Genomic DNA, 26,906 nt, shown 5'->3' on the forward strand with positions numbered 1-26,906 from the left:
TTCCCAAATTTTAAAACTGAATTCAGTCTTTGGGCTTGAAATGTGAATCACACTTCTGAGCTCTTCCCTTTTCTTAACCAATTCACATAGATGTTATACTTTGTATTTACAACTAAAGTGCTGTATTTGTACTTCAACTGCAACCCACTTCAGCAAATGCATCCCATTTTAATATACACAGCCACTGCATCTTCATTCAGTCATCCATATAAAACTGTTAGATTCACAACTGTGTTGAGTTTGCTGTTGATTGAATCAACTGCAGACAACTGTTCGAACTGATTTTTTAAGTAAAATATCATAAAACAGAGAGATAAAGAATGTAAATTTAGCGTCACTTACCTTTATTTGCTCGTAACCTTATGTTTTGTTTATACTTTCATCATTGTTATCAAACACCTCATTCTTCAAACATAAGCATGCTAAGTGTATTAGTACAGAGAACAGAATTACTTTGGTACTACCAACTCTATCAAAGAAAGAAGAATTCACAAGGCATGCTTAGCATCTTGTTATACAGGTGCCACAGATTCTTAAGTATCATCATGAGTTAATGGATTTATTCTATGCTTTCCTCTCAAGAAAAGAAAGTATTTAGTTCTCAGCAGAAAGTTTAGTTTTCAGAAAAATCAAGGCTAGAAAGCCAAATCTTTTGTTAATTGCAGGAGCCACTTTTTTTTAAATATAAATAAATCCTACCTTTTGATAAACCTGAATGACATGTTTCTAAAAGAAATTAAGCCAAAATAATAATTAACAAAAAGTTTTGTACAAAATAAATTTTAAAAGCCATTTAGAGTGAAACATGCAAAAAGTTTTCCTTTAAAATGCACAATGAAATTACACTTCAATACATTCTGAGATCAGGCAGATGATTTAGGGTCTGAAGAGTCAACCTCTTACCATTGCTACTTCCAAACTCAATTATTCTGGGAAATACGCCACCAGTAGTTTTTACGAATTAAAAGACACACTGATGTCAAAACACTTGAAAAATCAATCTGCAAGGTCACATAAAAACATGTTTGGATTTTCTTAATGTATTTGAAATAGCGAAAAATCAGTAACTCTACTATAATTAGATCTTTAGTATCTCTAGAGTTAGGTTTCTTCCTTCATAATATTAGGTCAGTCGCGCTGTGCCAAAAATTGCCTTAAATATTTAGTTAATTTTGTGGCAGAAGCTGTAAAACTGCCTACACCATAATATAAGTAGTTCATAATCAAAAGGATTCTTATCCCCATAGAGAATGGTAAAATAAATTAACACTTGGTTTTTTAAAAATTTATTTAAAGAGAAGAAACATAACTGTGTCCTTTGATGGCATTAGTCACCTCCTTAGTAACTCGTACAGCACCCAGTGTAACAGAGCCCCAGCTGTAAGAGCTCCTACAAGTGCAAACTTCACCATCTGTAACAGTGCTATTGTGTCACAGCTGCATGTGATTTAATCAAGTCCAGATGGAATTTAAACTACTGTCAAAAGTAGTGGGGAAAAACTTCTTCAAGAAAACCACACTACACTGCAAAAGCTGAAACTCAGAGGTAATGAGACAAGTTTGAATGCTGCCTTAACAACTGAGTGAAAAGCTTGCATGTTCACAGTTTGAGCATCCACATTTGGAAAGTCAGATGGAAAATGAAGTAAGGATATTGCAAACAAAAGTACAGAAAGAAAGATGTGCCAAAAGGATGTGTCTGGGTAGACTTCACTTCACAAAAAGCAGATGACTTAGTTCTTTAAAAAAAAATAAAATTAAATCAATCTTTTATCTCTCAACAGAAAAAGAACAACAACAACAAAAGTATTTCATAAAGCACAGTATTTCCCAGGAAGTGTTAGCTGACAGAGAGCTGAGCAGGGTAAAATATTTACCAAAGGCTAAGCTGTCACTTTTTCATTTTTCACAGAACCAATTTCTAGATTTTAAAATAAATTCGCTCTCTAAATTGAAATCAGGCAGTTGTGAAAACCTGGAGTTCGGTTTAGCATTATTTTGTAGGAAGGGGATACTCTGATGATGAGAGGGAGGCACGTACAGTCACAGAACAGACAGGAAGGAAATGGCTTGTGCTGATGTGATATAAGCCCAGAACAAAAGCGAGCAGGCCAAGATCAGAATGATATATTAAAAAAAAATTCACATGATGAGGAGGGTAATAAAGTATGGAGATTATCTTAGGGCAAAGATAAACAAACCCTCACTTCTGCAAACACAAGTTGCGGGTATCGCAGTGGTCTGAAGCATGTGGTATGTGAACTGACAGGTTTGAAATACAGAAAGCAAACAGGTGGTTTTCAATCTTATGTTTGTAGGAACTAACTTAAATCATACATGAATTTGGAACTAGAAGTCCAATTGGAAAAAAACTGTTAATGCAGGAACAACACCTGCTTAAACTAGGCTTTGGCTAGACCAACATACCTTCACACCAAAACCAGAATCCACACATGAACTGAAGGTCAAAACAGGAGTAAGTTTTCCAAGGTTTGACCAGACTCTTGCCTAGACTGAAACCATAGCACTGCCATTATTTTAAAATGACGTATGCTAGCACTACTGCCAAAACAAGCTTTTGTCTACTGCCCCTATCCTTTCACCTGTGATACTTCTATTTGTGTGTTACCAGCAAGATTATTCTGGAAACACTGATTGCCTAAGTGATTGAGAAATGCAACCTGAGCTTCTAACGCTGCATTAAATATTAAGACTGGGATCCTAGTTTATGCTGTCTGCTGACAGACTGTGCAGTCAGAGTGAGCTGCTTTTGAACTGAGCTGAAATGTTTCAGCTCTGCAGCATTTGTACCTCAGACGTGAGGATGAAGAGCACAGAAGAAACAGTACAGACTAAGGTGTCCCACTTTTTATCCCATTTGATTCAACTGCTAAAAACAAATGGCTTCTGTAACCAAAAAGAATTACGAAAAAAATAAGCCAGTGCATTTTGAGTTGCAGAAACTGTTAAGCCATTAATCGGAGAATGTGGACAAAATCACCTAAGCAATGAACTACTAGGTATTTCTACTACTCGATAAAAAGGAAACACCGCGTTACCATTTTCAGAGGCTTACCTTCTCGTTAGTTTTGAAGTTAGTTTACTAAACAGATTAGTGGAACCCCTGGTTCGAGTCTGTGAGAGTGGTGTTGCTTCGTGGGACAGACTGGGGGAGGCCGGGGGTCCGTTGTAGGTGGCGGTGCGTCGCTCTCGGAGCTGCCCGTGGAACGTGCTCCGGCTGGCTGTTCCTCTGGGGAAACGAATACGGTCAGGTGTGGTGGCACTGCTAATGCTGTGAGTTGAAGCAACGGGAGTTCTTTGATCGGGAATAGTGCTAGAGCGGAAAACAAAAAAAACAACGCTAGAACTTCTTTACGGGAGCACTACAGTTCTGCAGGAAACACAAAACGCTACGTTTTACAGTAAAGCATAAGCAGACAATTTTATATAGGCCAGAGTTGGAAATATCAACATTATTACAGCACCGTATGGAATCAAAACTTGTAAGAAGTTAGGATTAAAAGGCTGCCGAAACAGAAACCTACATAGGCAGAACAATGCAACAGGAATATCCTGGAAAAGACCAGATACTCTAGGCATGTTTCACTCAGAAGACTGATAAAAGAATAGATGAGTAAAGTTTCCTTCCAGGAAAGAGAAGCAATAGGTAACTTTAGTGTCTCTCCCTCCACATTCTAGATATACATCTCTGAAAATCTTGCTAATTTGAAAGTATCCTACACCAAATTCTCAACAAGTGAACTGCTCCAAGTAGTGAAGTCCTTCAGGACACAGTTAAAGTCTCCCAAACTTCGACAATAGGGAATGTCCAATAGTCCTAACACCAGGAAAAAAATTAAGGTTCATTATTGCAGGATTATGTCACAGACAGCCTGACACACCACAAGACAAATGTAAACATGACAAAAAAAAAAATATGAGGAAACACACATCTTGTGGGCAATATATACTAGAACAATCTAGGACTAAAATTCCACAGCACAAAGTTAAGAAGCAGTGGGTATAAGTTAGTGTCACAACGATTTCAGGTTCTTACATAGGCCTGAAGTTATCTGCGCCATTGTCTATTGGAGGCAACATCATCTTCGTGTGCACAGAGGCTGACATGGACATCGACTTCTGATGTCGCAGCCGAACACTGGAGAAGGATGTGGTACAAACTGAAGCAGGGCTAGCTGCGTAAGCGAACATTTCTGTCAGGCTGTGAGGGGGTTTGGGTTCAGGCAGAGGCAGAAAGAAGAGCATGATGGACCAACAACAAACTGCTGCATAGAAAAAAAAGCAAACTTTTCCTTCTATTAACTGATTTATCAAAAAACACAAAGTCTAAAAGCCCTCTTCTATGTAAACAGCAGTAACTACCCTACTCTCCCCTTAAAAAGCATCTTTACTATAGCACTTGACATCTATGAAGTAATCATTCTCTTACCACTAGCATTAGTTTGTGGTGATACCCTCCCCTGACATACAGAACCTGAATAACTCAGTGTTCTGTACCAAAGCACTAGTATAAAGCACTCATGTAACTCGTACTGATCTTAACATTAAAAAATGCATTAAAAAAGCACCAACTGCACTTTCCAAAAGACTGATGATAGCTCCATTATTGCAGTGAAACACTTTGTTTTCAGAATTTATCTGTGTTAAAGAAAATCAGTGTAAGTTGGCCAAGCTGTCAAATCTCAATCTACATCTGATAACTGAAGAACTTCACAGGCACAATCAAAACCAACATCATATGATCTTTAACAAGCCCAGAGAGGCCCAAACTAAAAGGCGACTATTAATCAACCTGTACTAGTAGGAGGCAATGAATAACACTCAAGTGTTCTCTGAAGAAGGAGGTATGACTGTTGAAGAGCATCTCGTATGGCTTAGCCATGAACCTCAAATTCTCCAAATGACCATTCAGGCTTTGAAGGAAGGTGATTTCATAGCAGAATGGCAGTAGCTGCCAGCTGTATAATACGTTAAAATATGAGCATGAAATCTTTTTCTTTCTTTGGGCCAAAATACTCCTTGTAGCCTTCACATTGCTTAGTAACAGTAAGGACGGGAGAAAACTGAGAGGCCATGAGATATAACGGGCCTTTCAGGCTACACCACATGCCATTCATCTCAGGTTTGCTTTAAAAGTGAGGCAATTGCAATTCAGAAATATTGTTCAAGGTTAAGAAATCAGTAATTGTCAGTGTCAAGTTACTTCATGGTTACACATACTGAAATTCAAGTCCTGTTATCTCTGGTATGTCAGAATTTGCAGAGGAGAACGCTGGTCCAGCTACAAGTATTAGCTGACCCACTTCTGAGGCTTAGCTCCTGAAGCACTATTAGCAAACACCCCACAGCTCAGACATCAGAGCTGCTGGCTAAAACAGTTAGTGAAATCTACCTCTTTTTGCTTTGTTGTTAACTTTTCAGAATGTAGAAAACTTCACCCGAGTCACGCACGCCTCTCTCCACAATGCTGAATCCAGCAGGATGCCGACTACAAACACCACTACACGGAAGGCTGCAACACAGCCCAGCGTTTACATTACCCCAGGGTATAAAGAAATCATACAGTAATGAAGATTCATCTTGAAAGCAATATCCTGAAGTCAAGTAATCCCCAAATAATTGGTCAGTAGCTTCGCAAGCACTTCTAGCTCCTTTCCTCTCAATTTGTTGTAGAAGATAAAGGAGAAAGAATCTAGTTTTACAACACAATAGACCCAAGTTTTATTTAGTCACTTGCCTCCAAAGATGTCATAGCTAATGGTAGCAATACGGTACTACAGCTCATATTAAAGCATTTATATCTCTTCCTCTGAAGCTTTGCTAGAAATCAGCTTCCTTGCATTACTAGCCTGGGAACACAGAAACTGCGAGCTAACATCCGCCAATTAGTGCCAAGGCTTATTAAAAATCTGAGGCTGCTGTAAATCATTTGTGCTACAAATGATTTAAAGCAATTGCCTATCATTATGAAGAGTGTTTTATGAGTCCCCAAGTGCGTTAATTAATGCTCAGGCTTTGGAGGAAAGCCAGAGCCATCTCCAGCAGAATGCCTGTGTCAGCCACACAATGTGTTAAAGTTGGGATGTGAGACCTAAAACCCCTTTGTTTCGACCAGTCTGGCACTGGGTCTGCAAGGCTGCTTTCTCCAGCAGCAAGCCCCGTAGCTATTGATTCTTCAGAGTTCCCGTACCTTCAGAAATAAGGCCTTCTCAGAATTCAGTGTGCAAGATAAAAACAGAACAAGCAACATGTTAACGCTTCCTCTACAGAAAGAATGGAGACTTTAAATGCGTACATCTTGCCTTTCAAGGCAAGTCTCCCATGTTTGCCCTGGGCCACAGTCAGTATCTGACTGGATGTGGAAAATCTAAAATCCAATCTGCAACAAATCATTTACAGTAATCACTCTTGCCTTTCGCATCTGCCACCAACAGACGTTCCAAAAGCATTTTTAACAAAACCTTGGGTTTATACAAAGACCAGGTTCTACTCCACATCTTGTAATAGTTTTTCTTCCATGAAGCAAGTTTCTAAAGTTACTTTCTGCCAAGCTGAGAGTACAATAATATTAGAGATACTACAGAAACACCTGAAGGCAGCAGAATTCATTCTGAAGAGCCAGTCCCATCAACAGCCATATGTTGATTCAGCCTGCATTAAAGGTCCCTGCACTTCACGTGACCAGTCAAGCCTTTGTCCAGTTACAGCAACAAAATATATTCAGACATAAATTCTGAATTCTGTGCCAAATCACAGTAATTCTGAAACTATGCCAAAATGAATGTGCACTTTACTGTTGAAGAACTTCAGACAATGAAAAGTCTCCAACTGTAAAACAATTAGCAATACATTCTCATTATCTTTTCTCATTTTAACCCTCTATAAAGAGCAACAAAAGTAGTAATTAAAAATACATGACAAAGCTATAAAGCTTTTTTTTTTCCCTGACACTGAAAATATAAGTGCTCAGACATTTCGGTTGACCTAAATAGGGCTAAAGTTTGCAGGAGAGGCAAATGATATTTAGATACTGTATTGACAATAAAAAGTAAATTACATAAGGATAACCAACTATGGATATAGAACAGAATTAATGTAGTTGCCAAGTACTACTCAATGCTAAGTTTGAGCTTACTGCCAAAACGTGACAAATCCGAAAAATGGCAGTTTGCTGAGAAACTCAAAGCTGGGAAAAAAACTCACAACTTCAAAAGACAGCTCTTTATGAGTATGAAGTTACTCCTAAATTAAGGGGACATCTGAATCTCAAGCATTCCTAGTAAACAATATCTCATAACTTTTAAAAATTTAATAAAGAAATTGTAGACAAGATATTGCAAATATATTAGCTTAAAGATGAACAGAAATGTTAAACCAAGAAATCAAGTAATCAAATCTGATCAAAACTATTTTGGACAGAAAGATTCATTTTTCAAAGAGAGTTTGGAAAGAAAATTTTAAAAAAACTATTAACATATCAAATCAAAGAATGGATGGTGGGATTTAACCTAAACAAACTTGGTAACATTAACAAGGACTAAGCAATGAAGGCTGAGACAGACACACTAAGAGACAGTACCAAATAGCTACTCTGTACTTCACAAGACAGCTGACTGGCTGGCTAGACTTTTGGCACTCTTCAAACTTATACTTGACTTTTTCCTTAATCACTTTCAGTTTGCAGAAAGCTAGGAGGAAGAGACAGGGTCAACATCATGTTCTTTATCCCTAAGCTCCAGGAGTCAAACAAGGGACAGACAAGACTTTCCATTCAACATCACAATTTCACCACTCTTCCTTATAAACTGCTGAAAGGAAGGGGAAAAATTCTGTGCAAAAAAAAAGGGCAGATCTTTCACCAACTTCAAAAACAGTTAGAAGTATTTTATTCCCACCTTTTACAATTTATCACAAAGTTAGAAGGGGGTAGAGAAAATTGGGAAGAGTAGGAGAGAGGTACACCTTCCTCCAAGCCTAAGCCTTTTTATTAAGTACCAGCTATCTGGGCACTCTCCTGGCAATGATCAACTACTTAACTGCTACCAACTACTGAGACCAGTAAAATTCTGTGAAGCACAGTTAGTTGGAGCTTAAAACACCTCAGCCATCCAGGAAATACGGTGCTATTCTTCACCAGTGTTACTCTGTACCTAATGTCTACGTTGACTGTTATATTTATTTTCCACAGCTCTCCCCAGTCCTGGGCTCCCAGGGAAGCTGGCACTAGATGTGGCTATGGTGCTAACGCACGAGCTGGTCAACTCCAATTCCACTGCATGCTCCAGTCAGGCTTTCATTCAGCAAAGCAAGAGAAAACCTGTTTTCACTTAGAATGTGGAGATATTAGTGCTTCCCCCTTCTCAAAATGGGTTGTGTAAATATTGGGAAGGAATTAAGACTACAAGAATGTCAATAAGGAACATTATTAGTCCAAGACAATGGCCTATCACTGTTTCACCTTTGCTCAGAAAAAAGTTACTTTCTCCCTGAGACTTTGTAGAAAAAGTGGTATTCCAAATAAACCCAAAGTACAGTTTAGAGTGAAATGTAAAGAGAAAATGGCCCAAGAGAGATGGACTTCATAGTATCACACTAACCAAGCCTCTTCTGCAAGCATATGTTGTTTGGCCACAGGCATTAACAACTGATTGAAGGTGACCGTTGTACAAATATGACATGTATTAAACCAGAAATTAGGATCTTCCTTTTACATTCTAAGTATAAAGATTGCATGAATTAGGCATAGAAAACAAATCAAAACAACACAACATACTTACTGGTGCTGCATAACCAAAGATCTGTACTCACCTTTCTTTAAGAATTACACTAGAACACTACTGATTTTTAAATTAGGCACTACAGTTCTTTGGAAATGTGAAGACAAGGGACACACACCATAGGAAGACATTTCATGTACCTGTTCTCCTTGCCATTTTGTATCACTGAATGCCTATCAGCAGTGGTTCTTTCACTACAAACATATGTGTTGCGTCGTGTCATTGCTCCGGGGGCAGTATTATTCTACAATTAGAAAACACAGGCTTGTTATTCCTCACAAAAGGCTTTTCTGGGGTTAAGTCTACATATAACTGAACACTGTTTTACTTCATGCTCGTTCTACACAGTTATAAGACTTACAATAATTAAATAAGTTAATATACAAACCCTTTCCAGTATTTTTAAGGAGTAATGCAATAAAAAAATATTATTCTAACAAGTTGTTTTGTATTTCACATTGATGGATCAAAAGTAATATAGCTTAAAGTTTTTAATTACCAATGTTCTGAATTACAAATTCTCAGCATGGATAGCCTATGTCTTTACAGCCTGCTTTTGAAATACTTTACCACTTGTAGATTGTAGCATTTTCCTTTAAGTAAAATCATACCCTTAAACAAGATAGGAAAAGCAAAGACTTGAGACAAATGTGGTAAAATTCAGTGGGAAGGTAAACATGGATTTTAAATATTAAAATACCATAAAACACTGGACAAGTTTTAAAAACAGGGAAGAGTAAGTTAAATTAAAGAGACAAATCGCAGAGACTTTCAATAAGACATTTCAAAAAATATATATTTAAATACAAGCATAATACATCGAGGACAAGAGAACCAGGGGAACTTAAACTACAGACCTTACTTTAGAGGGGAGAAAAGAAATAGAATTACTTTGCCTCTGTCTTTACAGAGAAAGAGGGTGGAGATATGCCCAAGTTGGCGGTCAATTTTCCAGGAACGACTGAGAAGCTAGGTAATTCACAGATAACAGAATTATAAATAGTTAGATGCAATTACTGTAGGAAAAGCATGGTGGTCCAGATAAACATGCACCCCCAGGTTGTAGAGAAAGTAAAAGCCGGCAAGCCGTATATTTTTTTCTCCCCACCCCAAGAACATAACACAGGAAACTGCATATGGTTGGAAAGTGGAAAAAACCTTTAAAAAATTTCTGTAAAGAAAAGGATCACGGGGCAAAGCAGGAAACAGAATAGGCTATTAACTTCAAACATCATTGCTGGGGAAAGTCTTGGAGGAGGCCAGCTTAAGGGAATGACTGGTCAGCACCTGGATAAGCACATGTTGAGTAAGGATGGCCACTAAGAATCAGGCAGGGGACTTCATGCTCAACTAACCTTGTGGAGCTCTTTGAAGAATTACTGCTATGATAGACAAGGGAAATTCAGCGGATTTTTAAAATAGCATTAAGAAAAGGTTTCACATAAATGGTCACACTTGAGAATCATGGGAAGAAGGATAAAAGAAAAGAAAGGAAAAACTAGTTCAAGCACAAAAGGAGAGTAGCCAAACCTTTTTTGTTTCCGAACCTGAAATAAAACTGTTAAAAGTGGAGCATTCTCAATAACTAGCAAAAGTTCCTCCAGTGCCTTAAGGCAAAATATTTGCTATACAGGGAGTCTCAAAAAGTGCAATCCCCGAGCTGCAGATCTAACAATGAAGCTGTCTTGCCTGTTTAAAAGGCTGCTGATCTGTTGTACCTCTTTACGTGAATGTACAAAATAAAATTAAAGCACAAACTGTGCAACCTCCTGATGTTAAAAAGTACAAAGAGCATCAAGAGTATTTTAGATTAGTAGAACTATTAATTAAATCATAAGATGTATGCAGTTGTCTCAAGAGTTCTCAAGTATTCTCCGCTGGGTATTCCTTTGGGACAGGTATGTGCCAAGCAGCAGCAGCAAATCTCCTGGCCCTTTCCGTGCACTTTATTCCCTACACATCCCTTGTCTACAAATCTGTTTATTTATTTAAAGAAAAATCCACGTTGATTTTTCTACTTTCCTCTGACACTTGTCATTGTTAAAACTCCCCTCTCTTTACTAAACTTGCAAGCAATGAAACACTGAACCTCACATGAAGTTTTGTTTACATGTTCTAGAGAGGTCACGCTGTGCAAGCCACTGTGTGGAGCCCTCTCAAACCAATGGTACACTGAAGTTATCATATATTAATATTTGCATATCACTTTGATCTGTCTTCCTGAACATATTAGAGAATGAAACACCTAGAATATCTGACAGTGTTTTCCTAGTGGGAAATATGCAGAATAATGGGTGGCTTCCTTAACTATCTGTTTCCCTTGAGAAGACATCACATAACATTAAAATGTACTGTGATGTTGCGCATCTCGAAAGACAAGACAGCAATCTCTGTGCTGGATCGAACTTGAAAGACTCTGCTTTTTCAGGTTTGGGAGTGGACAAGGTTTGATATTCATATCTGAAATCAGAGGATGCTAAACATGCACCTTCCCAGCTCTTTCTGGAATGCAAAGACAGAAGGATCAGTACATATTGTTGTGTTCTGCTCAGATTTCAGAGGTCGCAGGAGAAGATTTAAGCATTTCAAGCTTTCAAATTTCAGTTTTAGCAAGAAAATGGTATTGGGGCCTTCACACAGCATATGACCTTTCATGATTCATCACGGAAGTTCTTCAGCTGCAACATATTTGTTGAGCCAGTCTACAGACAACTCATCTCTGGACGTGATAAAAACGCACAGCACAGGAAGCCTGAAACTGGTGCCAGCAGCACCACACTCCTGATGGAGTGGCAGCCCCTAGCATCAGGGTTAGTGGCGAAAGTTCATCCTCGTGGTGTTGCCTGTCACCTTTGCAAGAGGTGTTGACACTGCAAAAGCACATGTTGAGACTTCTGAGCACGTGCACAAGGTCCAGTCACAGCAGAAAGCATGAATCTGTGGTACAGAGTTCCCTTTTCCTAGAGAGCCTTGTGCCCACTGCTCAGGCAGGCTGTTTCATGTTAAGAGACACCAAGGCGAAAACAAATTAAAAACTTTCAAAAATCAGCTTCTGACTTACAATAAAGAACCAATCTATTTACTTAGGAGTACTAGAATGTTTTTTAGTCCTAAATGATTTTCCAAACATACCATCTATTCTCCTCTTCCAGTTTTCCTAAAGCTATACTAAGGGCTCTAGGGCAGTCTTGTTCCAAGCATTGAGGGAAAATCCAAAGCTGGGAGTAATAAACAAGAGTTATTAAAACGAGGAGCTGTTAGTTGCTGTAGTCTGTTTCCTTTATTAATTTGGTATTTGTCCAATGAACCTGAAGCTTTTTGTGCACTTGTTCAGCTTGCAAAACTATTTAGTTTGCAAGAGTTTAAACACTCTGCCAACTTTAGAAGTACAGCTTGGAGCCCCTTACTCCAACCCCAGACTTAGCTATCTGCTATACAAGCACTACTCTTGTCCTTAAGTGCGTGCTTGTAAGCTTTGCTATTTAATAAGAGCAGCACACAACTGACTAATGCTCTCCAGCAAGGACCAGTTCTACTACTTTCGGTCTGTCTGTCAAAGTAATAATTGCTTTTAAACAATATTTTTCTGATTCTTCAGTGATTTTCTCATCATATTACTGATTTTTGGACTTAAGTGCTCAGTGCTCACAAACTCTCTACACCTAAAACTTTTTTCAGCTTCAGGACAATATGGTAACTCCAACATCCTTTTTTTCCTTCTAGATGCAAGCCAATACTGTGAGAAATAACACTCTCTAATCAGTTCCAAGAATTGTTTAAAAAGTCCATGCTTCCCTCCATCCTCAGCAGCCAGAAGGCAAGAGACTCATCTCTAGCAGGGAGAGGGAAAAGAGCACTTGCACAGTTTGACATAAAGAGCTACAAACAAAGACAATTTTAAACACTAATTGAGTGACATCGTAAGTCTGAGTCCATGTTCAACACCTTGTAGCACTGCTTGTAAGAGATCACTTGGATCAGTTGAGCACTGAATCAGAAAAGTATCCTACGGTTATGAGCTGAATTTGAAACAAGATACTGGAAGAAAACCCCAGAATTTGGGAGTGGTGTAGAATAGCAGATCAAAATACTAAAGATACTAAATGTAAAATATGTTGTAAATGTGATGCAAAGCTCTTGAATAAGGCATTATACAATACCGGGTGAAGTCCAATGTAGGACAGAACTGATTTGATTATCTTACCATTCTAAGACTCAGTAGCTAAAAACTGCCATGTAAGAAGAAACAAAATATGAATCAAGAAGGGAAAGGGTGAGGGACCACAAAAATCAGAAAAGGGTCCTCCACAGTTATGAGCTCTTGTTCTTCTTTATGAATAACAGCTGCTGCAGTAGAGGACATGACTTTCTAAAGAATCTCGTTAACCGAAATCCTCCAGCCAAGTCATTATCAGCCACTGAGCCAACTGACAATACAGAGCAAATAAAGCAAACCAAATAAGCAAACCTTATTCTACTTCTTTTGCCTCAGACTGTCAAAGAGCTGTGAGCTCAGAAGTTCTGTTCTCATTTGCTTTAAGTAATGGCGCTGAGTGTATGACCAAAGCTTTGTGGGATAAGTCTAAAAAAAACAATTACTCCATTGCAAGTTGAATAAAGGACTGGGAGGTTATTTCTTCTGAAAATGAGAAATTTTCACAATACAAAATCCCAAAGTTTCAGAAATTAAATGTTACAAGACTCAAAAGTTACTACATGAGAACAGATTTCCAACTCTGCCTCAGAGGGAAGCACCACAGAGTCTACCACTTAAAGTCAAACCACACAAAGGATTTTTGTTTGGTACACTGCCTACTGCTCAGCCCTGCAAACTCACTGGTTATGCACCTTCGTGTGTTTTGTTGCTGAGGTTTAGAGGCAGGCAGGGAGAGCCCACGAGGACAAAAGCCAGGCACACTGCTTTTAAATGCAGGTTGAGATATACCTTTGAATAGTTCTTAGAGCTACATTTTTTTGATAATTTTACTATCCATAGCTATGACTTGGAACAGCCTGTTTGAGAACAAAGATTAGGCGGCTCCTTATACATACGAAACTATAAAATGGGATAATAGAGTTTTTATTCTTCTGTACAAAGGCCACAGAAGAGTAGTTAGTGATATCAGAAATAACTCACACAAAACTTCAGGGGACAGCCCTCGGCTTCAGTTTCTTTCTTTTTTTTAAAATGATTTTTAATACCCAAATTATGTCTGTTCACTAACAGCTGTTAGTGCTAATTATTAATGTGTACTAACTGCTTCGGGGATATTAAGAGGTAACTTGAGTAGCTGACTGATGCAGGAGCAAAAAGAAGGCAAGAGTACGAGATTCCTACATTTGCTCTTGATGAATGGAATGTAAAATCAGCACCACTGATAAATCACAGATTTAACACTTTTTCACCCCTCAAAAACATTTCACGGTTTTGATAAATGAGTGTTTCTACTTACACTAGGAACAGCCGAACTTTTCTTACGTTCAGGAATATCAGCCTTATTGGGATTGCTGGCATTTCCAAGCATTGGACTAGCTGGTGCAATTCCTCTCCCTCCAACAGCACTACTGCTGGATTTTCTTGACTGAATTCCTTCCTCCTTGAGGTCACTGTCTGTAGTACTAGTCTGGCTTCTTTTGGGGTATGCCACTACTGAGGGGATGGATGGTCCAGCTTAAAAAACAAACAAAAGAATCAGGAAAAGGATTTTTCTTCTCAGAAGTTCAGTAGCTATTTATGACTACAATGGAAATGTGTTCACACATGAGAATCAAAACAATTAACACTGGGAATCAGGGTTGCAAAAAGTAATTATTTAGATTATCAAAAATAAGACAGAAGACAGTAAAATATTGTGAAAAACAGGTGAAAGCACTACTTGACTTCCATGAAAGAATTACAAATTTCGTGGAGGCTTTTGGTGTTTTGAGTACTGAGACTGGTTTAGCTTGCTAGAAAAAAACGCTCTAGAGTCATCTTAAAGACACTTAACGAGTATCTAACTCATTCAAACGAGACAATCATTAGCACAAAGCTGGCACATGCTGTTCAAGCCGATTTCTGATAAAACCAGGCTCTTGAGACACGTACCTGGTGACACAACCCTGGACCAGCAGCGGCACTAACAGCCAGCATGCCTGGAACAGCCCAGAATTAGCAGTGGTTTGTCTCGGGTGTGCCAGGAACACCTGAGAGTGTGGCAGCCCCTTCCACTGTCCCAAGCTGCTTTAATAGATGCCTGGACATGGGGAAAAACCTGTGGGGATGTCGGGACTAGCTTTTCTCCTGTCTCAATTATAGCTCCTCTGAAGAGCATATGCCAAGACACATCAACTTTGTAGTTTAGTGTTTTAATAATTATTAATTAAAAAGTGTATGCATATACACATGCATAAAAAATACATCTATATATAAAAATATATTTAAAAAGCAGCCCAAAACACAATAACCATCATCCCAGGAAACTATCCAAAAGAAGCAACCTCTGAATGCACTTGAGGTATTTAAAAGTAGACCTAAACAGAGACTCCTTTTACCAGTTAGTGTCTGGGCAGGAGTATGTTTAGAAAACCTTAAGCTACTATCTTGTACACTCATTAAGCAGAAGAATTCTAAGTTTGTCTGTGTCACTGATCTTTAGAAATTTAATTCCTGCAGGACAATCAAGTGACACTATCCGCAGGAAACAGGAAACAAGTAATATTGGCAATCTGACATTTTTTCAAGTTTTAGACACAAGTTGACCTACTAGTGTCAAAAGAAAACAAAAGCTGAAAAGACATACAAGAGCATGGGGGAGGAGTGCTGTGCTTTTCATGAAAAATGGGGTTGCAACATTCTCTTCAATTTGTGTAACAAGACTTTCCCAGCATGGTCAGGAATGCAAGGGACGACACAAGGCAGAATAGGAGAATTAACTTTATGTATTCAGTGCTCTTCTAGATGTGTTTTTGAAGGCTTTATAAAAAAATCAATTTTAAAAAAATAACTACTTGGTAAATTCTTTAACCACCATGCTGTGAGCTACACTGTTGCCATCCTCGTTACTTCTGGGGGATGGAGACAAACTCAGAAACCAAATGGAACTGGAACTCACTATGTTCTGCAACACTGAAAATGAGAATTGCTCACCGTGATCGCTGTACCGGCGCTGTTTCTGGCTGGAAGATATGCTTCTCTGAACTTTGTGATGAGGAGATTGTCCAGTGCTATTATTAAGATCGCTACTTGGCCTAACTTTGGCAAGTGACAGATTGCTGCTGGAGCTTGAATCACTTGCATCCAACTACAATACAAATGAGAATATTAAAACAAGGAGTTCAGACAGAACAAATGAAACACCCACCACATTACAAGAGCAGTAACAGGGAGGCAGAAGGAAGATGGCTTGGGTACATAAGAAATTTTGTGACAACAAGTAAGTTGCTTAGAGGCCAGAACTTCTCTCAGATTCTTGTGCAACTGTCCCAAGTGAAACTCAGTAGAATTTGCAGCTTCTCAAAGGACAATTAGATAAAGAAAATCCAGCTCTACTTTCAGTACTCTGGCTTCAGCGTCCTCTAAGATTTTAAGAGAGGATACATTTAGCAGAAGCCACCACACCAGCTCCTCTAACAGAGGACTAAGAGCAGCTTACTGATGTGGAGCGCTCTCAGGATCATATGGAAATGTAATCTACAAGGCAAGAACTTTTTTAGGTTGATCAGTCCTGCTCCTTGGTTCTCTTAAATATTTACAGCCGGCACATTCACGCTTGACTAGACAGGACAGTAACTGGCATACAAAGCCCTTCAGAGGCTGAGCAGGCAGGGTGGTTTTGGGGAGCCTAAAGGCAAGAGTTTACTGACACAGATCAGGGTGAGAACAAACAGCATAATTCGGACAGTTGACACTGATGATTAGAATAATGTGATTTATAGTGTAATGGACTTTTGTGAAAGAATGCAATGCCTATATTTACTGACTTAATTTTTGGTTCTAGCTTCACTAAAGACACTTTCCGATTCCTTTGTTTCTTTGCATTTGTACGAATGGAACTTACCTCAGACGATTTCCTTCCTAGCAGTAAGTATGTGGCTGTGATTTCATCATACTTCATTTTACTAAGGGATTCTTGAATTTCTTCTTGAGAATATCCCATTCCTACCATAATATCTAAAAATAAATACATGCTTTTAAGTAACAAAAACCCTTTCCTGTTTAGGTTGGTGGAGTGTTTGAGGGCAACAACAGAACATTTAAAGAACTAAACAAAACAATTAAGTGCAAGAATATAAGCCTGATGAAACATCAATATTAAAAGTTACTTTTTCCAAATAGCAAACAAATACAGAGTGGTGGAGGTAAAAAAGAAACCCACCCACAAATACTATCATATTCTGAAAATACTCTATTACCTATTCTTTTCTGGTCCGAGATGTCTAGTTCTGGTTCAACAAAAGGTTTAAGTTCATCCTCCTCGTGCCCTGCGTTGATCCACCTGTCCTTCATAATTTGCTATAAAAGAAAGAGTTTTGTCAGTACAACACACTTACCAGGAAAGAAAATGAGTTGTTGAAAGAAACACTGCCCCGTTCACCAAACACTAAGGCTTTTTCTCATTTTTCTTTTCCCGAACAGGCCCCAGCACCTACCCAGTTTTGCTTCGCTCCAGTGAGGAGAATCAGCTATGCACATCAAACCGAGCTGCTTCCCAGTCAGCTGTATTCCAGCACACAGCTGAGAGCTAAAAGCACATAACACAGACCAGGAGCAGCCAGACAACCCTGCCAAGTCCAGTAGGTCCAAGCTTGACTATAGAAGTCCATGGAAGCCAGTATTGTTCTGGCCTTTCTCCTCCATGACAGTACAAACTGCAGGCAAAAGGCAACTACACCATAACCTAGCAGTTAATACTTGCAGTTCACATCATAAAATGTGGAAAATGCCCTGGTGGATCATCTGTTAATTCAGGAATCCACAAGGTAACCATCATGAAAAGTGTGCATATGCAGTGCAGTCTCACATTCATTTTGAAAGTAACTGTGGAGTCATTGTCTTGTAACCCCAGCAAAGAAAATCTTAAAAAATAGTCATATGCTTTAGTTAAACCCCACCCCCCGCAACCCACTCGAAATAAACTACTCAGGAACGGTATGACAACATTAAGTTACAGCTCAAAAGATCAGTTTGCAAAACATAATGTCCAGGTTTGTGATGCACCTCATTTGTGCCATTACCTCTAGAGTGCCTCTTTTTGTTGGGTTTAGCACCAGGAAACGTTTGAGGAGGTTTTCACAGTCTGTGGACATGTAGAAAGGAATCCTGTATTTTCCTCTTAGCACTCTTTCTCTCAGTTCCTTGGTAACAGAAGAAGAACAGAGAGTAAGCTGTAAACAGCAAATCACTTAAAACAATAGGTAAACATGCCAAACATGTTTTACAAAAACGCACCTTTAAATTCTGTCCATCGAAAGGAAGAGATCCACTTACAAGGGTATAAAGAATAACACCTAAACTCCAAACATCTACTTCAGGTCCATCATATTTTTTCCCTTGAAAGAGCTCTGGAGCAGCATACGGTGGGCTGCCACAAAAGGTGTCCAGTTTATTTCCGACTGTAAACTCATTGCTAAAACCAAAGTCAGCTATTTTAATGTTCATATCTGCGTCTAGCAATAGATTTTCAGCCTAGAAGAGAAAGAATGGTTTGTAAGATGAACTTAAAATACTTGATGTAAAATCCTACCGTCAGTTTTTACTCATTCTTAAAAGGTAAAAGCTGAAACATCTGCTAACATGCCCTTTCCTGCAAGGTCTCTAGGTATGCTTTAGTCTATCATTCACATATCCCCTATTTTGAAAATCTCTGTACAATGGCTTCAGACTACGGGAGCTGTTATGCTACATGAAAACTGTGTTATTACCATCTATCTGTTTTCTCCACAGAAAAGCATCCTGAGCTATTATAACTTACATTTTTGATCTGTTCAGATGAAAACAAGATATAGTCTCACTATCCATACATTAGGTGGCATTCTTGCAGAAGTCTGCTAATACACATAAGCTTCAAACTTTTTTCAAGTCTGGGTTTTTGCCTTTTTCTTTAAGTTATCCTTAAAGAAAGAATATACCACTTTATGTCAAGCTACAAAGAAGCCATAGTTCAGTTTCATCATCACAAGCGGTAATGCATTCTGTTCGAGACCAAAACTTGTCATACCTCTATCACACTACCTTTTTTTTAAAGATCTCTCAGCTAACACTGACCTGCATCAGCTTTGAATCTGACCACAGGGTGAGAGGTTCTCTTTTAGCAGCCATTAAATTTCTATATTTGAAAGTCTGACAAATCCTCTTCCTTTTATTTGAAATAGTTCTATACTGTAAACATTCCTCAAAACTTGCTATAACACATGCAAAAAAACCCAAAAAAACCACAACAAAACCACCCACAAAGGAAAGCTTACTATACACTGCATTTTATCCACACAATAAAGATCACAACCACAGATACAGAGGCTGCCACACATTTCACACACTTTTTCCTACTCACCTTGAGATCTCTATGAACAATATGCTTTTGATGGCAATACTGCACTGCAGATACTATCTGGATAAAAAACAAGCCCAATTATATAAGTGACATTTCAAAGAGACATGAGTTCTAATCAAAAAGTTCAATATTTATTACTAAAGTTGCCATGTACTTATCCACTCAGAGCCACATGACCAACTACTACAGTGACCAGTGCATTTGGGGGAAAGCTGCTAAATAACTTAGGTGTTTGTTATTTGATCTATTTGGTTTCTACTATACTTGAAAGAAGATTTTGTCTTTCCTGTGTGGCTAATTATAGACCAGTAAAAGCAATGACTTTTAGAAAGGTTACTGAAGTATTTCCATTCCAGTACTGTACACAGCTATAAAAGCTTTCACTCTAGACTGAAGTTTTCCAGTCCCTCTCCAAAGGTGATTTTTCATGTCACAGCATGGAGAGAAAAGGGTAAGAAATGGGTGCAGCTACTGGAGAAACAACTGGGAAACTGCTTGCTTGTCAAAACCTGCGCAGTGAGAAGCAACTGTGCACCTGACAGACATCTGATAAGTGCAACTGTCTTATTATACTTTGTACGCTGTATAAGAGTAGCAAACTCCATGGAAAATACTCTCTGTGTCTCAAATGTAACAGAATTATTTATCCTAATTTCCAAACATCATTAAGTTTTTCCTGCTTTATACAGCAAACTATATGAGCTCTTTACACAGTACAGTGTCCTAGTACATTGCTCTAGAGTCATAAACATCGCTGCAGAACTCTACATGTATGGAAAAGCTGGATGAAGTCTTATTGTTACATGATCACAAATGTGGTCAAACACATTTTATTGTCATGCATACGTGGTCAGAATTGATGCTGTCTTCTTAAAATAAGTGGAACTGCACATAAAACATAATTTACTGTAATAACTATGCTTAAATAAATGCATTTCCATTCTCCATTCAAAATTAAGAAGCTTTCCAACACTGAAAGAAAAGGTACCATTGCTGTTACGAAAATAACTCACGATCAGACCACCCAACTTAGCGTAATGCTCCTCCTGTACTGGTAAGCAGCAATGGTTTTCTCTCTCAGTGCTCAGGGAAGGTGAAAGTAAGGTTCTTGGTAGGCCAAACAAGTGGCCTACCAGTCAATTTTCCATTTGTAACTTAAGCCCCAATATTATGATCTTTGTGTCCCTGTGCTATTGAATCACACATACGTGCAGAATGTCACCTTAGAAACTAAGCAGTGTAAGAAAAGTTGAAGTATTTCCATTCTCTATACTTTCACTTTGTTTTTCTTTGTTCCTTTATATATTGGCTCCCTTTTTCAGACTCTGAGTTCAGCTTGTTACAGTTACTGAAACCATTCAAGTTCCTCCACACCACCACCTGTATCATCTATTTGGTTTTCCTTCCTTTCCTCTCTGCTCACACTGCAGGTTCCTCCAAGGCTGACAGCACAACAAACACCTCGAGCTTTATCTGGGACTGCAGAGACACAGCACTGTACCATTCGCTCCTGAACTGCTTTTACTCTATCTAAGAGTGGAAGGTCTAGCAGACGATCAATCAGCAGTTTCCTTTGGAGATGCTTTACAACTACTCCGCATTGCAACAGGATAGCACGGAGACTGCAGAGGTGAGTCCGCTCTAAATGGAAGGGAAATAATGCAGTGGGTATGACATTAATCATTGATGAACAGCCGTCAAAACTGAATGAAAAACAGCACAAAGCATGGCTGCATTGGATCGAGTGCCTTGTCTTCCCCTTCCATCACGATTTCCATCGACAGCCCCCTCAATCCAAGTCTACTGGAGTGTGAGAAATCTGCTGACACTTGGCAGGTGAGGAGAAGAGGGGAAGAAACAGCAGATCTTTTTGCTAGAGGTAGCAACTGGAGCATTGGAATACATTTCTTGGGAGGGATTTTGAAACTCTGTGTAATCATAGGCTTTAAAGGACAAGTTAGAACAAGTTATCTCCAGGCAGACAAACCATTCTTCATAAGGATTAAATGACAAAAGGATAGATAAATGACCTCTAAAGGTCCCTTCCACACTGCCACAAGTATTTTGTTTCTTAACTGGAATATACAAGTACAATGTAACTGTGGATTTTTTTGTTTTCCAAGATCTGTCCTGACATCTACCAGCATTAAAAATTCTGAACTGCTTCTGCAGGGAAACAGTGGGAAGACAGAAGGACGCCAGATCTATTCGGCTGCAATAAAGGAAGAGAGGGAATTAATACGCATGGATTTTGGGAGACCCCCTGCCTGGAGTCTTGGCTTCCCATTTTTGCATTCATTCTTATCCAGATGGGCAGATTTTTCTATGGAAAAAGGATGGTAAAATTGAACTAGAACTGCTTGGAAGCCTGTAACAGGGAAAGAAAAACTAAGTGACATTAAGAATGCAAAATGTTCTGGATATGAATTTCTCACACATGGTTGCACAAAAGGAGCTTGAAATGGAGAACTGCAGAGCATGGCTGTATTTTTAGTGTTTGTGCCCTCTCCTGTGTTCCTTGTCAAGCGTGACTGGAATAATATGATCACTGCCTTTTACATTCTTTTATTCCTGCTAACAACCTTAAGTATGTGTAACAAAATGGACAAAAATATTGTGTTTTTTGTCCAACAAACAAAGATGGGAGAATTACCAAATTCTGCTCTGTGCCTGCTGGAGAGGAAGTGCCTCCCCAACTAAAGCACAAGTGTTTGATGCAGAAATCACATCTACTGAAAAAGAAACATGATCTGAAAACATGATATAATACAACCTATTGTAGGAACTAAGCTCAATACTGCAGCACAACTGTTTCTTCAGTTTAAAGAGAGCTACCGCCTGTTAAAACAGTTACTGAATTTCAAAAAAATCCTTATTTTGTCATAAGTCCCTGTCTAATGTAAGAACAGCTGCAGTGAATCAGATGAAAGGTCTACAGAGAGCATTTTACCTCCAACAATGGCTAAAAGCTGTATGAAGCTATTCTGGGTCTACAGTAAGGTGAAATGAATAGTTTTATGACCTGTAAACCCAGTAAGACCCAGTTTCCTTTGACACCGTCCCACAGAGTCCTAGTGTCTAATAAATGCCAAGCTCTGATCAAAGCTGCCTCACTCCTGTCCTGCACGCGTGCTCTTCTCTCTAGCAAAGCACAAGGAGCTCGTGCTATAGTTTCTCTCCCCGGGTTACTACTAGGATTCTCTCTTTTGCAGGCGCTTGTGCTTCTGAGGTTCTCAAGAACCTCCCATCAAGGGAGATGACGGTTCTCTAAAACTGGTTGAGGTTGGTAGCTGGGAAGTCGGCTGTTGAGGGAGGACAGAGCACAACTGCCTGCGCCAGGAAACAAGACTTGTAAGAAGAAACTGAAAACATGCTTTTGTGTATTTCAGTGGATTCAAGTGAGGCCATCTATATATCTTTACAAACAGCATTTAGTCTACTGAAGTACCAAGTGAAAATAAAAAAAACAAGCTAAGAATCTGAAATACATAAAAATATCAACTCTTGATATGTCAAACACCCAGCTCAGTGGATAACTGCCTTTTAAATTCCTTCCATTCGTATTTTGAAAAATGAAGTTACATATATCCTGTACTACCCACATAATCCCATAAAATTAAGTACTAGATGTACCTGTAAAACATGTTCGACCTGTTTCCACAAGTTTTCACTTAAAGGAGAATCAAATTGTTAGGAAAAAAAAAATAGTTGTTGAACAAATGTGCAATTTGAATGGAATTACTGCAAAATCTTTTTCCACACAACTCCTGATTAAAGAAACTGAAGACAAACAGCAGAGTACCATAGCAGCAGAAGTTTTTAAAGTTCACAGCTGAAAGAGAACAGCAAACCCTCTCAAGTTACTGTGAAGCTCTTCAAGTGACATTACAAAGAGCAAAGCAACAGTCTGGGATTCGGAAGAGACGGGTGAAGTGGGAATGACTGCTCCACAACCCACCACATCTGCTCTAACACAGCACAGAAACACATACCGGAAACCTGCAATCACAAAGGAAAGTTCTCTACCTGACAGACTATGAAAAGGAGGGAAGCAGCTTTAAAAAGACATATAAGATTTTGTTAAAGAAGAAAAATTTTCCTTAGTATTATTAAGCTGTATAACTCCAGCAATCACAAATCAATTCTGGGGACAGGAAATCTGCAGCTCATTTTTTTTTTTGGGGGGGGGGGTTGCTTTGCTAGGTTGGTTTCTGGTGCTGTGTCTGGTGGTTGGTATTTTGGGATTTATTTTTTTTTTCCTTCCAAAAGAGGGTAAATACAAGATTTAAAGTGACGAGAGAAAACAAAGGAACAAGGATTTCACAGAAATGCCTATGTTGTTTCCTTATGTTGGGTTAAATAGGTTTCTGCTTTTTCTTCCATTGCTACTTTTGAGCTTATTGTTTATACTGCTTTCACACAATTCTTACTATATGGGACGGAGGGACCAAAACAGTTGTGGCACAGTTTCCTAGTTCCCAAATTGTTCCTTTCTGTCACACTACCCCCACTAGAGAAGTGTAAAAGTTTTCTTTACCGGGTATTTTGTGAAAGTCATTAATAAACTTCCTGGAAGTCTCGTATATTTTATTAAACTTTTTCTACTCCTGTATGTCTGCGCTTAAGAAATGAAGCTATTGGAGCCCCCCCCCTTTCAACAGTGAATCCGACTCTCACATCATTGCCGTAATTCACCAGTTCAAAAACCCTAGATATTGTTCAATAAAACACTCTTGTCCCTTCATTATTTTAAAGTGTCATCAAGCAGGAGCATAATTTGGATATTTATTACTTTTCACAACATTATCTAGGTTATTCAAGTGATCCAAGGGATGAAAGTAACACAGGCATTTACAAATTTCTGCACAAGAGAAGAAAACAGTTAGACCAGTTGAATGAAAATAAAACTATAGATGCTACAAGAGCATTTGGATTTTAATTAGTAATGCAAAAATATGTGGTTATGTTCAACACTGTAGAATGGAAATGCTTTTTACGAATCAATGAAATTCCAATATCTTTGCAGGGCTAGTTTATCCATCATAAAGAAAGCTAAATTAACAAGCCTAGAAATTACTTTTCCATGACTTTTTAGAACAACTATTAAACTGCATCTTTTCACGTAAGCAGGAGGATGTGAAGGGATGCCTGTTACAGGCAGTACCTGCGTTTTGAAACTGGCCTGTTTGTAGCCTGTTACGTTTGAATAACTCCCCAAAGGTTACAGACCAGCTGATCTAAGGACACATGAAATCAACCCAGAGGAAATGAATTTTGGAACGGAATACACTTCCAAACGAAGGAGTCACTGTGTTCTGGCACTCCCGGACGCTCTGGCACGCAGCACTAAGTAAACTGGCACCACTGAACGGACTGCTAACCCCTTCGATGTATTACTGCAATTCAAGTTTTTTCTCACTCTGGGCTACAAGACCACAACATGCTGACGCTGCTAGAAATCAAATGCAAAGGACAGCTGTTTTATTCATTTCAGCATTAAAAACGGGAAGCAGTGTGGGGGGGAGAGCTGATGTATAGGAATGTTATACATACCTGTCTAAATTTAGCTCTAGCCTCCTTTTCCTTCATTCTTCCATGTGCAACCAGATAGTCAAACACTTCCCCTACAATTCAATAATGAGATCCATTAATGACAATTTCAGAACACAGAGATTCTTCTCTAGCAGTTGCCCACAGCAGCTTCACTGGAAAGACTGTACTTCAAGGTTATGATGAGAGGTTAGCTCAAGCGAACAAGGCACAGCTGCTACACAATTTACTGTACTGTCATCTCTTATACAAGAATATAACAAGACTTAATGAATGAATGGATACAGAGGAAAAAAAAAGCCACACATTTCCTTCCAATTATTTATGATAGAAACTGAGCAGAGTACTTCTGTTTTGTAAATAAAGATGACATGTACCCCTTCACAGACTTTCTCACAAGGGTTTCTTCTGCCTTAAAAAAATCTTCGTATGTGACAACATCTGATGATGGAGATTGAAACAGTACTAAAGATCTGTTGTGTTTGGGATTTTTTTCCCCATAAATTAATCTGCTCATTTTATAGCACATCAATACAGACTACAGTGTTTGAGCTTTACGTGCAGCCAAGCGGCCCATGAAACATGACATGTTTGTGAGAGCATGGGAGACTTTCTTTACTAAAAAGCAATAGCCATGTACATAAGAACTCCCACCAATACAGACTAATATGCAGTTTTAAAAATTCTTTGCTAATATGCAGAAATCAATAAAAACTTCCGAAGTTGATCAAATATCTAAATATTCTCTACTGAGCAAGGAAACAGTTTTGTAGATCACCACCACACAGGGAAGAGCTACGTAACTTCACATTTAGTTTTTAAAAGAAGCAACTCCACTAAATTTGAATAAAACACCCAGAGTCATACAGCAGGAAAAGCAACAACCGAGTAATCCACGGGCATGTCAGGATTTTCTACAAAACAGTCTTTCCCTCTGTAGTGCATTATTTAATACTCAGCTCAGGTACCTCTCTTAGCCGTATTACACAGCTGTTTCTTCAAGAACCTTGAAGGAATAAACCTGAACACTTCTTCATAATACAGGAAAAACGATGCCAGAGAAAAAATTATCCCAAATTTACACAGCGTTGCAGTTATAGCCATAGTTTCTTTCATCCTGCAGCGACAGACCCCATGTGCATCATGCGTGACCAGTATCTTGATAAAGACGAAATGTGGGAAACCGCTGCCCGCCACCAAGATTTCCGGCCATCCCCGTCTTGCACACCATGGCGTGTGTGAAGGGTCCTGCTCATGGCCTTTTACACTGGTATGGTACCTGTCTCTCCATCACCCTAAGAAAGATCCTGGGTGCTTTAGAGAACCGCTGGCCCTTCTACCTCCCAGAAGATAATCACTAGATGGCAACAGGACTTCACTATTAAGTCTGGTACCATCAAACAGCACAGAGATGCCTCTACAAACACCTGTGCTAGCCAATATTTTAATGGTATTGTACCAACTTAGTTTGTTTAGACAAATCTTGTCTGATCATTTAGGAAGCTGCTACAAGAAAACATAGGATGGTAGAGAATCATAACCCAATTCATAGTAATTCATTAAACTCCACATAACGTAGTGTCAGAGTCAGAATTCAATACCAATTTTCTCAGAGAAGTCATCTCTGTATCTCCCTCCCAGAACTAAAGAAAAGCCTCAAATATTTGAGATTCCCAGCTGCCGATGCTAAAGGGTCACATTGACAAACTGAGGGCTATTAAGTTTTAGCCAGCAAGGAGTAAGTTAAGGCCAAATAGCTTAATTCTAGCTCTGGTGAAAATACGTGACATTGCACGATCTGTGCTCTTCCCCCTCCGCCCCCGCCCTGCAATCAGGAAGAAATGTTTAAGTTCCTCCTGAAATGGCATAAGGCTAAGCCTAACAATTCTTGACAGGAGCAAGTCTGTGATTAAGATACATCAAATGTCATCAACATCTAAAAAACAGAAGTTGCAGTACTTGTGCAGGGAGCTGAATACAATAAATTGAGAAGGTTGGCATTTGTTACAGACAGGAACAATTGATG

General features: G+C 38.9%; 1 protein-coding gene across 12 annotated transcripts in view; it reads right to left on the minus strand.

Moving 5' to 3' along the window:
• The window catches only part of MARK3 (microtubule affinity regulating kinase 3), a 64,646-nt gene that overhangs the window by 8,552 nt on the left and 29,188 nt on the right, over nucleotides 1-26,906 (minus strand). For 4 of the 12 annotated variants that reach the window (XM_082059611.1, XM_082059609.1, XM_082059602.1 and 1 more), the window contains 11 exons: nucleotides 24,884-24,954; nucleotides 19,331-19,387; nucleotides 18,229-18,465; nucleotides 18,015-18,134; nucleotides 17,193-17,292; nucleotides 16,838-16,950; nucleotides 15,928-16,081; nucleotides 14,252-14,469; nucleotides 8,939-9,042; nucleotides 3,077-3,334; nucleotides 700-726 (listed from right to left, as the gene is read on the minus strand). In XM_082059611.1, coding sequence (XP_081915737.1) covers nucleotides 700-726; nucleotides 3,077-3,334; nucleotides 8,939-9,042; nucleotides 14,252-14,469; nucleotides 15,928-16,081; nucleotides 16,838-16,950; nucleotides 17,193-17,292; nucleotides 18,015-18,134; nucleotides 18,229-18,465; nucleotides 19,331-19,387; nucleotides 24,884-24,954 — 1,459 coding nt within the window. Of the gene's footprint in view, nucleotides 1-699; nucleotides 727-3,076; nucleotides 3,335-4,057; nucleotides 4,223-8,938; nucleotides 9,043-14,251; nucleotides 14,470-15,927; nucleotides 16,082-16,837; nucleotides 16,951-17,192; nucleotides 17,293-18,014; nucleotides 18,135-18,228; nucleotides 18,466-19,330; nucleotides 19,388-24,883; nucleotides 24,955-26,906 lie in introns of all 12 variants that reach the window. The other 8 variants (XM_082059606.1, XM_082059601.1, XM_082059605.1 and 5 more) reach the window with 5 other exon arrangements.

This window comes from Streptopelia decaocto, assembly GCF_964273445.1.
Source record: "Streptopelia decaocto genome assembly, chromosome: 7".
In the NCBI taxonomy this organism is placed as follows: Eukaryota; Metazoa; Chordata; class Aves; order Columbiformes; family Columbidae; genus Streptopelia; species Streptopelia decaocto.